Source organism: Fusarium falciforme, chromosome 3 (genome assembly GCF_026873545.1).
Source record: "Fusarium falciforme chromosome 3, complete sequence".
Lineage (NCBI taxonomy): Eukaryota > Fungi > Ascomycota > Sordariomycetes > Hypocreales > Nectriaceae > Fusarium > Fusarium falciforme.
This window is the reverse complement of record NC_070546.1, coordinates 1,363,456-1,378,313: the sequence shown is the minus strand read 5'-3', so window position 1 is coordinate 1,378,313 and position 14,858 is coordinate 1,363,456. Positions and strand designations below refer to the sequence as shown.

Genomic DNA, 14,858 nt, shown 5'->3' with positions numbered 1-14,858 from the left:
ACAATATAATCTTTATAAACAACCATTCACATGGCATCGGTGGGCGTACGGATGGGATCAAGCGTGGTGGGTTTTGCATCCATTTTGGAGGCACGAGAGGCATGGCTCAGAGCTGCATAGAGACATCTAGACGTACACACAATCACTTCTCATGTATATCCAACCTTGAAAACTTGGATATAATCCTCGCTTGCATTGATAATAGTACCGAGACAATTTACTCGTATCATGACGTCCAGACATGACGTCGTCTTGGCCAAATCCCTTCTCTAAGTATCCCCAGTAGTTGTACAGTTTCCCATTACCCCCCTCGCGCCGTAACGCCCTCGTATCCCAAAACGTATAAACACGTGCTCGAGCAGAGCACCTTTGACCTCTGCAGGCAACCTGCTCCTCTTCTGCGCCAGCGCCTTGCTCCTCCTCTGGGTTGATATCAAGACTCCTAATCTACGGGACCACAGAGTTCCTAGTCTGTGCTCGCACTCAACTCCATCGACTTTTCCCACAGATTCCTTAGCAGGGCTGCTGTGCCGTCCTCCTCCTCGCCGCCCACCAAGCTCGAGCCGCTAAGCCGGTCTGTCAACCTGCCGTCGTCATCGCCGCCGTCGTAGCTTGATGCCGCACCGTTCGTCCGCACCGAATTAGGCCTCTTAGGCGTCACGGGTCTCCGAGCGTCGGGCATACTGACGTTGCGGGTGTGGTGACGCATGGTGAGGTCGAGGGATCGCTTTCCGTTGGCGGAGCCGAGGCTGGCGGATGGGATACGAAGCGACTTGTCCATGCCCGGGAGGCGGTTTAGGCGATCGATGGACCGTGAAATCGGATTCTGATGTCGACGAACGACAAGGTATTCCATGCCGGTGCGCTCCAGAAGCTTGCCGACTCGGGGGTCGCGGCTGTTTGCCCCGTCATAGCCGGGTCCGCCGACGCCAATCAGCGGCGTGTGGCCGACCACACCTCCGACTCCGCCGACTGCCTGTCCCGGCTCAATCACAGAGCTAGCCCGCTGGAGATTCAGCTTCTGCTGTGTCCGTGACGTCTGGGCGGGAGGACCAGCTGTCCGCCGGGAGGACTTGGGCGCTAATGCACTGTCGTCGACCTCTTCCTTCTGTTGCGGCGCGCTGGTAGGGGCCTCACGATCTCCCGAGATGCTGGCAATGGAGCGAGGTTTTTGAGGAGTATCGTCGAAGCGGTGATAGTCTCCCCGAGGCGGCCGGTAGAAAGATCCCTCACTGGTCAATCCGGACCCTGCGGCCTCAACGAAGCGAGAGGTAAGCTCATCCTGGTTACTCCCCATAAGAGTACCCGAATCTCGGCCCTCAGCCGAGGCTGGAGCGAAGCGTTGGGGCGCAACCTGCGCCAGATCCGCGCTCATCTGGGGCGGAGCTCCGTGTGAGGGAGTGCGCTGTAGGATGCGGGATGTGAGGTAGCCTTTCTGGTGAGATGTGATGCGCTCCGGGCTTGACATGGGAGGTTGCTCAAGCTGGTCCTGGTGGCCCGCCTGGGCTGAAGGGACGGGATCGACGGGGGTGATCGGTCGAGAGGTCGCGGCGTGGTCGTCGGGATGATGGACAGAGTGATTGCTGCTGTTGAGGGAGCCCTTGCGGGAGAGGTATGGCGAGTTAGACCCACTGGCATCGACCCATTCGTCGTCCTGGCCGTCGTTGCCCAAGTCGAAGTGGACCTGTGACTTCCCACCGGAGGTCTGCGTCTGGTAGACAATGGTGGTGCTTGAGGCGCGCTTCAGCTCCGCGGAACGGTTTCGCTTGCCAATCTCTGTGTGCGAGCGGTTGCGCTTGAGCTTTGAGTGGGAGGGGCTCTTGACGATCCTTGATTGGGAAGGACTCTTGAAGAGCTTGGTTTGCGACGAGCTTTTGCCGAGCTTGGCCTGCGACGAATTCCTTGTGAGATTGGCTGATGAGGACTCACGGGACGATAGTCTCGCGTCGCTGGCAGTTCGGCGGTGGGAATTGTTGCCCGAGGATGCGGTTCGCTGTATCTGTTGCTGGTTCTCGTCGGCTGGGGAGGTATGGCGACGGTTCAGCTTGGGCTGTTTAGGAGCGTTCTTGGCGGCGGGCGCGCGAGCGTGGTGCAGGTGGCCGACGGTGTGCTGTCGCTGGTGATGGCGGACGTGGTGATGTCGGCGCTGATGTTGATGGTGGACGCCGCTGCTCTCGCTCTGAGAGTCGCTCTCCTGATGGTTGAGGGGAGGCCGTTTTGATTGGCCGCTTGTCGACGATGCGCTGTCGACGTCCCGTGTGTGAGGCATGATTGCTGGCGGTGCGAAGGCAATTCGCTCTCGATTGAGTGCTCTAGATGACCAAATCGGGTTCTTTTGAGATTGTTTCGTCTCTGCTATTGTGAGAATATGTGGTTATGATCCTCCTGGCTAACCCGACGACCCGAGTGCCTGTTATCATGGGCGCTGAGGCCGGCGCAGGCAGAGAGGAATGAATGCGTGATCGGATTGGGAGAGATGAATCGGAGCCGAATCACGGGCTGTTCTCGGCAAATAATAAACAGCCTTGCAGGAACTAGAAGCTGCAGAGAAAATGTTGTTGTAGCTAAATGTAGCGGCGTTCGCTTTATAACCCGAAAGTCGCAGTGATGTCAATGGATCGGCCGAGAGAAGAATCGGTGAGGGTCGAATGCAGTGGAGGAGCGGAGACGGCCGGCGATCACTTTTGCGATCTGGGGATCCAATGCGATGCGATGCGGTGCGCGTGGGGGTAAAGGATGAGGAAGAAGAGAGGGAGAGGGCGCGTGAGGGAGAAGGGAGGAGAGTTGAGCTTCCCGCGAAGAGGAGAAGCAACTTTTTTGGGTCAAGGAACAATTCCAGACGGGACCAGTCCAAGTCCAAGGCCAAGCCCCAGACAAAATGAACAAGCAAAACGGCGCGAGATGAACTAGTGTTGCCGAGACACCGGGCTAGGACTAGTTGGTTGGCGGCTGGGGCACGTCTCTTTTGGTGGGTTTAGAAATGCGCAATCTAGAGGAGACGAGATTTGAGAGGGGGGAAATAATAGGTAGCGAGTCAAGTCTTTTGCGAAATAAATGACTGAGTGGACGAGGGGCTCGTGAGTAGAGCGAGCGAGGTAGAAGCATGTGTTGAGTGAGCCTACAGTACCACTACAGTGGGGGGACAGACGTGTCCGTCGCTTGTACAAACCTACACCATCAGCCACAAAGGCAAATACTAATAAAATTGTGTTATCTCTGGTTTATATTGAGAGGCTGCTTCAAGATGGTTACAATAGAACGAAACACGTCCTAGCAACCCATTGCGTCAGTGTTGAGAGTGGATAGCTCTGAGGGTCCGTCTTTTCCCACTGTAAGTGAGCAACACGACACGTACTGCAGGATAAAATTACTTTGACCATGCAGCTGTTAGCGAACATCTAACGTTAGGTGCGTGAGAAAGAATGGGTAAGAAAAGATGGAGTCATTATTATGGGACGTGAACACGAAGTAGATGGAAGCCTGCGAAAGACCGTTCGACTATCAGAGACGCGACTGGAATTTTAGGAATCGCCTTGCTAGGCAGGCCAAGCGTGAGCATATGCAAGCAACGTACGAATCATCCCGCGGGGGTCTTGGCCCCTCTCGTGTTTTTTGCCAACCGACAGCGCAGCATGGTGCTGGATGCGTGTGTCCCAGTGCATCTTGCGTCACTCGCGAGATACACATTGCATTAGTCTGGGGCCCTCCTTGAACGGAGCGATCAAACTCGGGGCCACCGGAGCACACGAACACACAATTCTCATCCCGGGCCGACTGTAGGCGTAACCCGAGCATGACCACCGATGTTGCAATCCCCCCGGGAAATTCGAGGACTAGAGTCAGCTTTGTGTTGTGTGTTACCAGAGCACAAGTGAGAGTGGCCGACTAGCCCAGGATTATACAACCATAAACCCTGTTGTGAGAGACGTGTATTCGCAAGTCGTGTCCGTCATGGAGGTTTGTAAAGATAAGCAGATACGACTTGCTCGTATTAAAATGGCATTATATACGTCTTCTCTAATCCTGAGACTGTCCCTTGTATGAGACATGGTTATACTTTTATGAAAAGAAATACATGAGAATAGAAAGACGGTACAACGCGCTCTCAACCCCAGGATTTGAAATGCCGCGCTATTCCCGATTGGTTAGACCCATCTGTCGGAACTGCCTATCAACCCCAGAATAACTGTTCCACGTCCAATTGATCCTAAATAATGCGGATAGATAGTATAGCTACAGATGTTTCTTCATCTATTAGGCTTGAATACATTAGAAAGGGCGATTACAACTGACCAAGAAGCACACATCCCGCTCGTTGCTGGGCGACTTCATCGCACACAGCTGGTGGCCAGTGGTCACTTAAAACAGCACGTGACGTGCACATGCAACCACCATCATCCACTGCAAACATTGGATCCTCATTTGCCCAACCAACCCATCGCCTCCCACGTCAACTTCGACTTCTCTACCACTACGTCCTTACATCTAGCATCGCATTCTCCTCCTTCACCGAATACATACTCTGCAGCCATGTCGCCTTTATCCGACCTCGAAGATGAAAAGAAGCAGTACCAAGAGCAGGTGCGACATCAGCTTTCGCCTCAAATTTGAATCATACTGACTGTTGCCTCTACAGCTGGACATCGTCCGCGGCCAACTACGCGACGACCCCGAGAACGTCGAACTCAAAGCGCTTCAGGAGGAGTTGAACAACTTCATTGATCTCCTCAATGAGAACATTGCTGAGCTCAAGCCCAAGCAGGCGCCCAAGCCAGCTCCCAAGCAGCCGTCCCCGCCACCTGAACCGGAGAAGTGGTCCCGCGAGAACCACCCCGCCTTTAAGAAAGCGACCCCGGCCGAGGAGAAGGAGGACACGCCCGTCCACTACCAGGTCAACGACACAGTGTTGGCGAAATGGGTCACCGGTGACAAGGCATTCTATCCGGCGCGTATTACATCCATTACAGGGTCCTCGACAGACCCCATCTACATTGTCAAGTTCAAGACGTATGATAACACAGAGACTCTGCGATCTCGAGATATCCGCCCTGTCTCGAATAAGCGAAAGGCAGACGGTACCCCATTGTCCTCGGCACCCGCGACTCCCCCTGCCCCCGGATTGGTGACGTCGGCCGGCGCGACAGTGTATCCTGAAGCGAAGAGAGAAGCAGAGAACAACGGCGATGTGAAGCCCCCCAAGGCAAAGAAGCTCAAGGCGAAGAAGGAGCTCGAGAAGAACAAGAATAAGTGGCAAGAATTTAGCGCCAAATCCAAGTTCGGAAAGGCTCACAAGAAGGAGAGCATGTTCCGAACGCCCGAGGGTGTTAACGGTAGAGGTAAGCATCTTGTGTTGAGTTATGAGTGCAAATGCTGACATTTGTGGCAGTTGGTTTCACAGGCTCTGGCCAGACCATGCGAAAAGACCCAACTCGAAGCCGTCATGTCTACCAAATGAACGATGAGCTGGACTAATGAGCATTCTCTCTTAGCAGGGCATTTCCGCGATATCAAATTGGCGTGCAGAAGGCGTTTGGAAGTCTCGGGAGCTATTGCTTTGTTTGGTAACATGCCTTGCATTTGATCGTGGCAGAGGCTAACGTCTTATCTTTGCTGGCGTTTTAACCCAGTTGTCTTTTTTTTCAGAATCCAAGCACATAGGAAAGCTGCGGCCTGAATGGGCCAGCCGAGGTCAATTGAATACCTGCTTCATGGCGTACTTTACTGTCTTGGAGTTGAGTGCATACTAAACTGATACAGCAGGCCGGGTTAGTTGCTATTATGGACCTTTATTGTCCATTGCTCTCTATGCGTCGGCCAGATGAAGTGGGCATCGACCTAGATGCCCACTTCACTAGTACCTAGTTATTGCTAAGGTTGATCTTGGGACAGATGTCCTGTGCGATCTTCAAGAAGGCATTTGCCCTCTCACTTGTTGGCTCAGCGACAACGGTTGGCTTTCCTCGATCGCCATCGTCTCCAATGTTGGGATGCAATGGAATATCGCCGAGGAAGTCAATCTGGTGCTCCTGACACAACTTCTCCACCCTCGCATTTGACCCAAAGATGTGTGTCTCTCCATGACAGTGAGGGCACTGGAAGAGAGACATGTTCTGCACCAGGCCGAGAATGTTGACGTCGACTGTCTTGAACATGTTGATGCCTTTGACGGCGTCTTTGGTTGCTAGAGTGTGCGGCGTAGTGACAATGACGGAACCTGTGTAGCATCAGTAACAGTAGAAGGAATACCTCGTAGGCACGCACCATCCAGTATGACTTGCTGTGTGATGGTCAGTTGTGTATCTCCGGTTCCTGGCGGCAGGTCGAGGACCAAGATATCCAGACCACCCCAGTCGACTTCATGAAGGAGCTGCTGAATTGCCTTCATCACCATGGGGCCTCGCCACACGACGGGAGCGTTCTCGCCGACCAGGTAGCCCATCGACATGGTCTTGACGCCATAGTTTGTGAGGGGGATCAACTGGTTCTCTACAGAGTTGTCAGCGTTTCAAGAACTAGCTTGATACAACGATGTAACTGACTGCTGGATAACCTAGGCTCCCCTGAAAGATCAAACAGAGTGGGGATAGACGGGCCAAAGATGTCAGTGTCGAGGATACCGGCGCGGTAACCGAGACGGGCAAAAGCGAGAGACAGGTTTGCTAAAAATGCATCAACATGGGCGTATATGAATACGACATGAGGTGATATACCTGCTACTGTGCTTTTACCTACACCACCTTTGGCAGATGACACTGCAATGACCTTCTCGACGCCAGCTATGTGGCGCCTTTGAGGACGTCGAGGCCAGTTCGGAGGTGTACCGGACCGGGGGAGACCCTACCATTGGTTAGGGAAAGGGTGATGGTTTTGTAAAGATAGTCCAGGGCATTGGTTACCAAGGGATTCTCATGCTGGAGAGCCCGAAGGGTCTGAAAGAGGCGAGCAGAAGTCGGACGCATCATGGGAGGACTCGGGTATAGATAGCTTGAACGAGGCCTCGGTTCGGCACAGCCAAGCTCTACCCAAAGCCTGTTTGACTATATCGATGAGAGAAGACTTGGAATTCAGACTCTAAGCATCTTGTTAGAACTGGAGCTGATATATCATCCAATATTGGATCTCAGCTCAGGCTTCCATGCTCAATTCAGCTTGTTAGCGGCCCTCGGCGCTATCACTCACTGCCGGCGCCACTACTACTGAGCTGTGACAATTCTGCCACCTACCACCGCCTAAAAGTTCAAGACCATCCTAGAAAATTTCCAACCTACGTGGGGGCCGCTACCATTGGTAGGAGAGCTTTGCATCTGATCCAAGACACTTTTTGTCCAAGATACATATCGACAATGGCCAAAGCAAAGGGTCGCGCAAAGCAGTTCGAGGACTTGGACGAACATATCACCAAGGGTACGTAACTCGATTTCTCGTGCGCCACGTTGCGCAAGGTTTCTAACTCGTTCCTAGACTACGATCCTGAAGCCAATGTCGATGTGAGCGAGCACGGCAGCGATAGCGAATCGAGCGAGAACGAGAACGCTGGCACAGAGCACTATGTCTCCGTGGGAAAGAGCAAGCTGAGGCAAAAGGAGGGCGTGTCGCTCGGTCCCAAGTATCAAGGCTCGCGCGTCTCAAGGGCAGCTCTAGAGCAGGAGAGCGAGTCCGACGACGAGGGAGACGAGGATGAGGATGAGGACGACGAAGCATTCGACGATCCTGAGACTGCAGACTTGGAACGCGACGAGGCCGAGGCCAACGACTCCGAGATTTCCAGCGACAACGCCCTCGGCGAGAGCGACGAGGAGCGCTTCCAGGACTTTACCTTCCGAGGGAGCTCGAAACCCAAGAAGCCAGTGAGCAAGTCCAAGAGGGCCACTGCTGCTGACTTTATGTCTTCCTCTGACGAGGGCGGCGAGGGTGGTGCCGACGTGGACGAGGACGAAGACGAGATGAGCGGCGTGGAACTCGAGGGTTCTGACTCGGAAGAAGATGACATGGATGATGGCCTCGACGCTCTTGTCGACGGCGCTGGAGATTCAGATGACGAGTCTGAAGAAGACGACGAGGAAGACGAGGAAGATGAAGACGCCAGTGATGATGAAGAGGAAAGCGACGATGATGAGAAAGAGAAAAAGGCGAAGAGTGTAAAGCCCGTCATGGCAGCCTTCTCAAACCGCACCGACGTCAACAAGGGTCTTGCCATTCGAGAACAGCGCAAGGTCTATGACGGTCTGCTCAATCTCCGAATCCGTCTACAAAAGGCCCTCATCGCTGCCAACACCTTTGCCGCCATCGAAGACAGCCCCGAGCCCGAGTCTGAGCCCTACGAGGCGGCCGAGGAGGCTGCTATCAAGTTGCTGAACACCATCAGCAGCCTCAAGGACAATTTTGGTTCGTCTCGGGCTGGCGATAAGCGCAAGCGCGAGTTGGACGCCTCGATGACGACCCAGGAGATTTGGGAGCAGATGCAGGCGGAGGAGGAGCGGGCTGTCAAGGTCAGAGAGGCTGGCTTAGACAAGTGGTCGCGCAAGGTCCAGTCTGTCGACACCACAAGAGACGGCCTCAAGTCGCGAAAGGACACGCTCGTCACTGCGCTCCGGGAGCAGCTCTTGAACCCGGACAACCGCCTCGCCAAGCGCTCCCGCGTTCCTCGATCATGCGCTCCCGCGCAGGCGGCCAAGGGCGTGACGCAGGACGACGACATCTACGACGACGCCGACTTTTACCAGGTGCTCCTCAAGGAGCTCGTGGACCAGCGCACGGTGGACGGGTCCTCAGCGTCGGCGGGCGCGGTGCCGACGGTAATGCTCACGGCGGCCAAGGAGGTCAAGACGCGCAAGAACGTGGACCGCAAGGCGAGCAAGGGTCGCAAGATGCGCTTCACGGTGCACGAGAAGCTGCAGAACTTTATGGCCCCCGAGGACCGGCGGGCGTGGGAGCAGGAGGCCATTGACCGCTTCTTTGGCACCCTGTTTGGCCGCAAGATGGAGCTCAACGAGGACGAGAGCGATGATGATGACATGGAGGTTGACGCCGAGGAGGCGGGCTTGAGATTGTTTAGAAGCTAGACTGTGTACATGGATAACTCGTGGTACGGAGTTCTTTTTTGAGTATTTATCCCAAATACCAGGTATAGAGAAACATGGTTAATAAAATCGAATGCACTCCTAGATGCACAACCGGTCCTCCTAGTGTACTCCTCGTCTCAGGCGTATCCCCCTCCAAACCGCGTCCGCTCAGACGGGTGTAAGCGCGGTAACAGGGCCAGACATGCCAAAATGCAAAAGCGATGGCGACTTGGCGGCTGACGTCGTCGAAAGGTCGGCGAGCGAATATGAGGGCGATGAGGTTGGACGTGAGGAGTAGACCGCCGAGAGACTGGAGGAGAAGGGCGGCTGCGGGTGTGAGAGGTTGGAGGTGCAAGGATGGATACAAGATGAAGGAGAGGGCGGCTGGTGTTTCCACGAGGGCGTGGATGACAAAGGGGATTGTAGACATGATTGGAGCTGTCGTGTTGGTGATAAGAAATGTGTAGTGTTGAAATGGAAGATTTAAGTTGGCGGTGGAGGGGCTCGCTTAGAGTAAGCCATCATCATCGTTGAGGCTGACATTGTCTCATGCCTGTGCGATTTTATAATTGTGGAATTTATTGAACGCTTGAAATCCATCTGATATCCATGAATATTTTCCTGGTCGCTACTGTGATAGATGGCTTGCTGTTTCAGTTTTGCCAGAGGTTATCTAATGCTGGTCAATACTTGGAAGCAGTCTCCAAAAAATGCCCTCTACGCAACTTTAGCATAGGAGCTTTAAGGATAAGCCAATTCCAATGATTTCTCCTTTTTTCTTATCTGTTAAAGTAGCGTTAGAATAGTAGAGCACCTGGCTCTGTCAATTCGAGTGTTTGGGGATGTCTAACCCTCGCCTCGAGACCTTGTCTGGGGTAGTACAGGCGGTCTCAGGCTTCTGCTTCGTGTGTTTCAGAGCAGGGTCCTGTGCAATCAATCATTGTCATCATTTTATAACTGAACGCATATTAAACTACCCCTGGAAGCTTCCCATGACGCTCTTTCTTTCAACCTCTGGCTATGTCTAAATCTTGTGCATTTGGTTGTCTAGGTTCGCTGCTCCGCCAATATCTGAACCTACAGGTATGTATGGAGGCTGAGCTATCTCTCTTCCCTCTTCGAAGAAGCTTCGACACACCACCAAGGCCTAAGAGCTTTATCCATAGCTTGTACACTTTCTACAGGCCCCTGAAAAAGAGGCGAAGCCTGATCTATCTGACTGTAAATGCCAGCCACACTGAGCCCTCATCGCTTACACGCATCTTCACCCTCAGCCTTATGAACAACCCCCGGCAGCTTGATTCGCCCCGTCGGCGCAACTGACCCGGCATCGGGGCAACGCTTCGACGGGATGACGTCGCCCTCTCCTCGGGAAGCAGCACTGCCGTGAGCCAGAAAGGTCCTCTGTATATCTTGGGCGGCCGCCCGTGACTGGGGTTGAGAGGCTGAGCCACAATCCTGGCGCCCGGATAGTCTGCTTCAGGGCTAGTCAGGTCCCCGTTTCCGGCAGATAGTCCCGAGGTACTGACAAGAAGAGAAAAATCTCACAGTAATTGAGATTAATGAATTTAAATAGTGCCATTGGCGAGTGGGAGAGGTCCTGTGATTAGACTCCAAAGATGGTTGATGCAGCGCCAAGGCGGACACTAGCCCATCGCAAAGCTTTGCATGCATCGTCAAGGCTGTTTTCTGCTACAACCCCCCGCGAGACACTTTGTAACATGACGAAACCGAACACGCGGACCCAGATAAGGGTTTGAGAACGGAACGTATATTTATACAGGGAATTCCATGCCCTGAATGCTTTGCGTCACTCACCGCTTGGTGTAGCAATAACACTGTCTTGTCTACGGTTCCCCTCACCTCCCTACCTACCTAATCGAGGATATCCGAGACATTCCCGCATTGTTCTGTAACCAGCTTCGTCGCTGCACTCATCAAACCGTTGAAAACCTTCTCTTCTTCTCCCATCTTTTTGTTTCTCCTTCTTCCCGTCTCGTCACGATCGCCATTGAATCTTCTTCCCCTCACTTCAACCCCTGTTCGTATAAGCAGCCTGGCGTCGAGATAGCGTCATCGATATTGTCTCGGGATTCCTTCCCCACGCACAAACACGACAAGATAGGATAGCACCGGTTCGAAGCGTCAACGATATTCGCAGAGGACTCAATTGACCTCTCTCGAGTCTGGTCTTCTCGATTCGGTCACGTAGAGTGGCTTTCTTGTCGTTCAGGCTCTCCTCCAATCCTTCACGCTCTCAACCAAACAATCTGTTGGGGAAATAAAAGCCCCCGACAGCTTCAGCCATGACAGCACCCAGCACATTTGGGGAGCTGAACCTCTCCATCATTGGCATCGGCACTGAATACCCCCCTTACATGCTGGAGCATACTTGCCTCGACATTCTCAGCGAGAGGTTTTACCCAGATACACCATCGTAAGTGCTTGACACAACAATATGCGCCATCCTCGCTGACCACGCTCGTAATCTTAGCATGAGAAAAGTTCTTGGGATCAACAAATACACCGGCATCGAAACACGATCTTCCATCGGGCTCCCAGACCATCCGGCAGTCAACCAGAAAAATGCGCCATCGATATCAGAGCTTCACCAACTCTTCCACTCTGACGGTGTCCCCCTGGCCATACGCGCCGCTCGCAAGGCCATCGCCGAGGCCAAGATCGATACCCGCTTCATAACCCACATCGTCGCCACGACCTGCACAGACAGCGCCAACCCGGGCTTTGACCATTTCGTTGCAAAGGGGCTGGGTATTACCCATGGAGTCGAGAAGGTTCTGTTACATGGCGTCGGCTGCAGTGGTGGATTGGCCACCCTGCGTACAGGCGCGAACCTGGCCCTGGGACATAGAGCTCGAGGTTTGCCTGCTCGCGTCTTATGCGTCGCACTAGAGGTCAGCACTACCATGGTGCGAAGTGAGTTGGATAGCATCAATGAGCTGCAGGAGACGAGGATAGGCGCATGTCTCTTTTCTGACTGTGCCAGCGCTGTTGTTTTGAGCAATGGCATTGGTGAGCCTGCCGAGTCCGTCTATGACCTGCTAGGCTGGGACCATAGGGTAATACCAGACACCGAGCATGATCTAGGGTTCGACGTCGACCCTGTTGGTACGTTATTGACAAGTACCGCCAAGATATTGCATCACGATACTGACCCCGAGACAGGCTGGAAAGTCATTCTGACCCCTCGGGTCCCAAAGCTCACGGGGGCTGCAATTGCGCCTGCATTCAACGACCTCAAGGCCTCGTTGCCGCGTTTGCCTCCAGATTATCAGACCGCCGCCGACTTTGACTGGGCCATGCACCCTGGTGGTGCTACCATCCTCACCGGTGCCGAGCAAGCCATGAATATTACCCCGGAACATATGAGAGCAAGCTATGACACCTACATCAACCATGGAAACTCCAGCTCTGCCACCATCTTCAGCGTCATGGACCGCCTGCGTTCCAAGGACATGGATGCCATGAGTCCCGGTGGCCGTCTGCGCGAGTATGTCGTGGGATGTGCTTTTGGACCTGGCATATCCGTAGAGATGTGTATGCTGAAGCGCAATCTCAGCCTTGGCTCAAGTATCGTCGGCATACAAACTCCACCACAAACACCCCCCGAAACGGAGAGCGAGCCAAGTGAGGTCGGCGACGGTGAGTGGGGCCCCGAGATGAGCGGGTCTTCGGACGGGAAGGATGCGGTGATCGAGCCCCGGGATCAGGACGCGGCGTTTGTAGCGAAAGCATTGGAGCATCTAGACCTGGATTAGAGAGACATTGGGTTGCATTGAAGGATGAGCGAGCAAGTTGAGGCTGCTGAGTAATGCTGTTCCTAGAGATATAACAAGGAAAGGATATAGCCATGGCGAGGCTTTAGGTCCACGGCGGTCGTTGACAATTTTCGACACCCATATTGAACACTGTTTCTATCGTGCTTGCTGGATGTGATGTGGCTAATACAGCAGCTCGCTTGTCGAACCGAGAGACATGGCCATGCCTCTTGTATCAAGACCCATCATCGAAGCAATGAGTGCCTGGCGGTGAAAGGAATCTTTGAGCCCCCTTACATTCGATCGTGAGTAGCGACCTGGCGGTCAAGATCTGATCTGTCTCCAGACACGCGCGTCCTTTCTGCTGATGGGAGATGAGTTGCGGCTAAGCTTTTTAGCTTGGTCGAGAACCGAGTCCGAAGAAATGATATGATGATATGCTGCGGGGGGAGAGAGTCTTGCCTGCCGGCTCACTGGCTCGCTCGTCTATGTACGGCATTAGGTACTTGGCACAAGGCATAACAATCTACCTAGGCCGCGCCAACCAGCCGGCAACTGCCGTATTTCCCAGTACATGAGGGAGGTATGGAGCCTAGTTAGTGTCCAACACGAGGAGTATCGTGTTGCTGGCTCGAAAAATAGGCACCCTTCGTCAATCGGGCAAGCTGTTGCGTGTCAGACGTGTCAATATCCCGTCCCGCCTGACTAGGCTGCCCCTCAGCATCATCGCGTGGCTTCTGGCTTTTTTCGTGCCGCCCGTTTCTTAACGCCGGCCACTAGAGAGTGCGCCGGCCGCTGTTTAGCGGTGATAAACAGGTGCCAGTCGAGGCAAAAAAGCAACGAAAGGAAGACCAGGAGACGTCAAGTGGGAAAAGGCGTGGGTGACAAGAAACGGGGCGAAATTGCCAAGAGCACCCTAGATCAGCCTTGCGAGTGAGGTGACAGGGGACCATGCCAGGGGTTTGACTCTCGCGGGTCAAGCTGAACAGCAAAGGGTAAAACAAGAGGATGATCGTTGGGCTGAGACGTTAGGGCCCTGAAACCACACCATTCTGACGGAAGAAAGATCGTGTAGACGTCATCTCAGCAGAGACACCAATATGAGAATGTCGTGTTGGCGGGAGATCTGCATCTTCATCATCTATAAACCGAGGTTAGTGGAGATCTCGCTAAAGCATTGTACGCGGATATACGTGAATAAGTGGAGAGAAATGCACCCTTCAAGGGAGTCATCCATCGTGTCTTGACTGAATCTTTTGACATCGTAGCCACCATCGAACAACAGCAACATAGCACAGCTCTCAAAGAAGGACAAGACAACACCACACGGCCACCGAAAACGAGGGTCCGATACGAGATCTTGAACAAGATTAGCTCCCGACGAGGACCCAAAGGCCAAGAAGAGGGAGACGGAGTTGTCGAGCCCACCGATGTTACTGGCTGCTCAAGATCACGACGAGTGGATTGCTGGAGATTGGCCCTTTTGCGCTGGGCTTTTTTTGCTTTTGGGTCCTGCATATAAAGCTACCATGTGGATGGGATGGCCATTCACCTCGTGGCACCAGCATGGGGGCTGATAATAAGCAAGGCCTGAGTCCCCACGACTCCGCGCCTCTAGAGCATGGCTAGAGCTTCAAGAAGCTTCTTACAAAATGAATGCTCAAGTAAGAACCGGGATTCAAAGCTTGGACTCAACAAGGAACCAGGAAGTCTTGCTCTTCAAACTCAGGGGATCTTGGAAGCCACCACCTCATAAGAGCGACGAGGGCCAATAGGCGTCGAGAAGAAGCGAGAGGCTGTCCCGAAAGAGAAATTCGTCTAAAAAAGCGCCCTGTGGTTTGCGGTTTGGCAGCAGGCCCACTCCCACCAGAGGGAAGATGCCGCGGCGTCGGGTTGATATCCCACGGACGGTTGATGGAAGCGCGGCAGACGATGGAACTTGGCTCGAAAACAGCAGATCTAGAGTCGTATGCGAGATGGGGAGGCGGCTTCGGAGGTTTCAAAGTTTGAGTCAATG

At 53.7% G+C, this 14,858-nt stretch overlaps 5 protein-coding genes across 5 annotated transcripts; 3 read left to right on the top strand and 2 right to left on the bottom strand.

Moving 5' to 3' along the window:
• Window positions 1-466: 466 nt before the first annotated feature.
• Window positions 467-2,269, bottom strand: NCS54_00376700 (Hypothetical protein; the record flags this gene model as incomplete). The annotated part of the gene is made up of 1 exon (XM_053149325.1): window positions 467-2,269. The coding sequence occupies one exon, from the start codon at window positions 2,267-2,269 to the stop codon at window positions 467-469; it is 1,803 nt and encodes a 600-aa protein (XP_053005300.1).
• Window positions 2,270-4,302: 2,033 nt separating this feature from the next.
• On the top strand, window positions 4,303-5,472 carry NCS54_00376600 (Tudor domain-containing protein; the record flags this gene model as incomplete). Its single annotated transcript, XM_053149324.1, has 3 exons — window positions 4,303-4,581; window positions 4,637-5,336; window positions 5,387-5,472. Exons 1-3 carry the CDS (start codon window positions 4,531-4,533, stop codon window positions 5,470-5,472), a joined length of 837 nt encoding a protein of 278 aa, XP_053005299.1. The 5' UTR covers window positions 4,303-4,530.
• Window positions 5,473-5,858: 386 nt separating this feature from the next.
• Window positions 5,859-6,959, bottom strand: NCS54_00376500 (Hypothetical protein; the record flags this gene model as incomplete). Its single annotated transcript, XM_053149323.1, has 5 exons — window positions 5,859-6,214; window positions 6,262-6,486; window positions 6,540-6,659; window positions 6,711-6,837; window positions 6,897-6,959. The coding sequence occupies 5 exons, from the start codon at window positions 6,957-6,959 to the stop codon at window positions 5,859-5,861; spliced, it is 891 nt and encodes a 296-aa protein (XP_053005298.1).
• Window positions 6,960-7,304: 345 nt separating this feature from the next.
• On the top strand, window positions 7,305-9,062 carry NCS54_00376400 (Protein BFR2; the record flags this gene model as incomplete). Its single annotated transcript, XM_053149322.1, has 2 exons — window positions 7,305-7,404; window positions 7,462-9,062. The coding sequence occupies exons 1-2, from the start codon at window positions 7,344-7,346 to the stop codon at window positions 9,060-9,062; spliced, it is 1,662 nt and encodes a 553-aa protein (XP_053005297.1). The 5' UTR covers window positions 7,305-7,343.
• A 2,306-nt stretch (window positions 9,063-11,368) lies between these two features.
• Window positions 11,369-12,841, top strand: NCS54_00376300 (Hypothetical protein; the record flags this gene model as incomplete). Its single annotated transcript, XM_053149321.1, has 3 exons — window positions 11,369-11,499; window positions 11,557-12,191; window positions 12,249-12,841. 3 exons carry the CDS (start codon window positions 11,369-11,371, stop codon window positions 12,839-12,841), a joined length of 1,359 nt encoding a protein of 452 aa, XP_053005296.1.
• Between the last annotated feature and the right edge of the window lie 2,017 nt (window positions 12,842-14,858).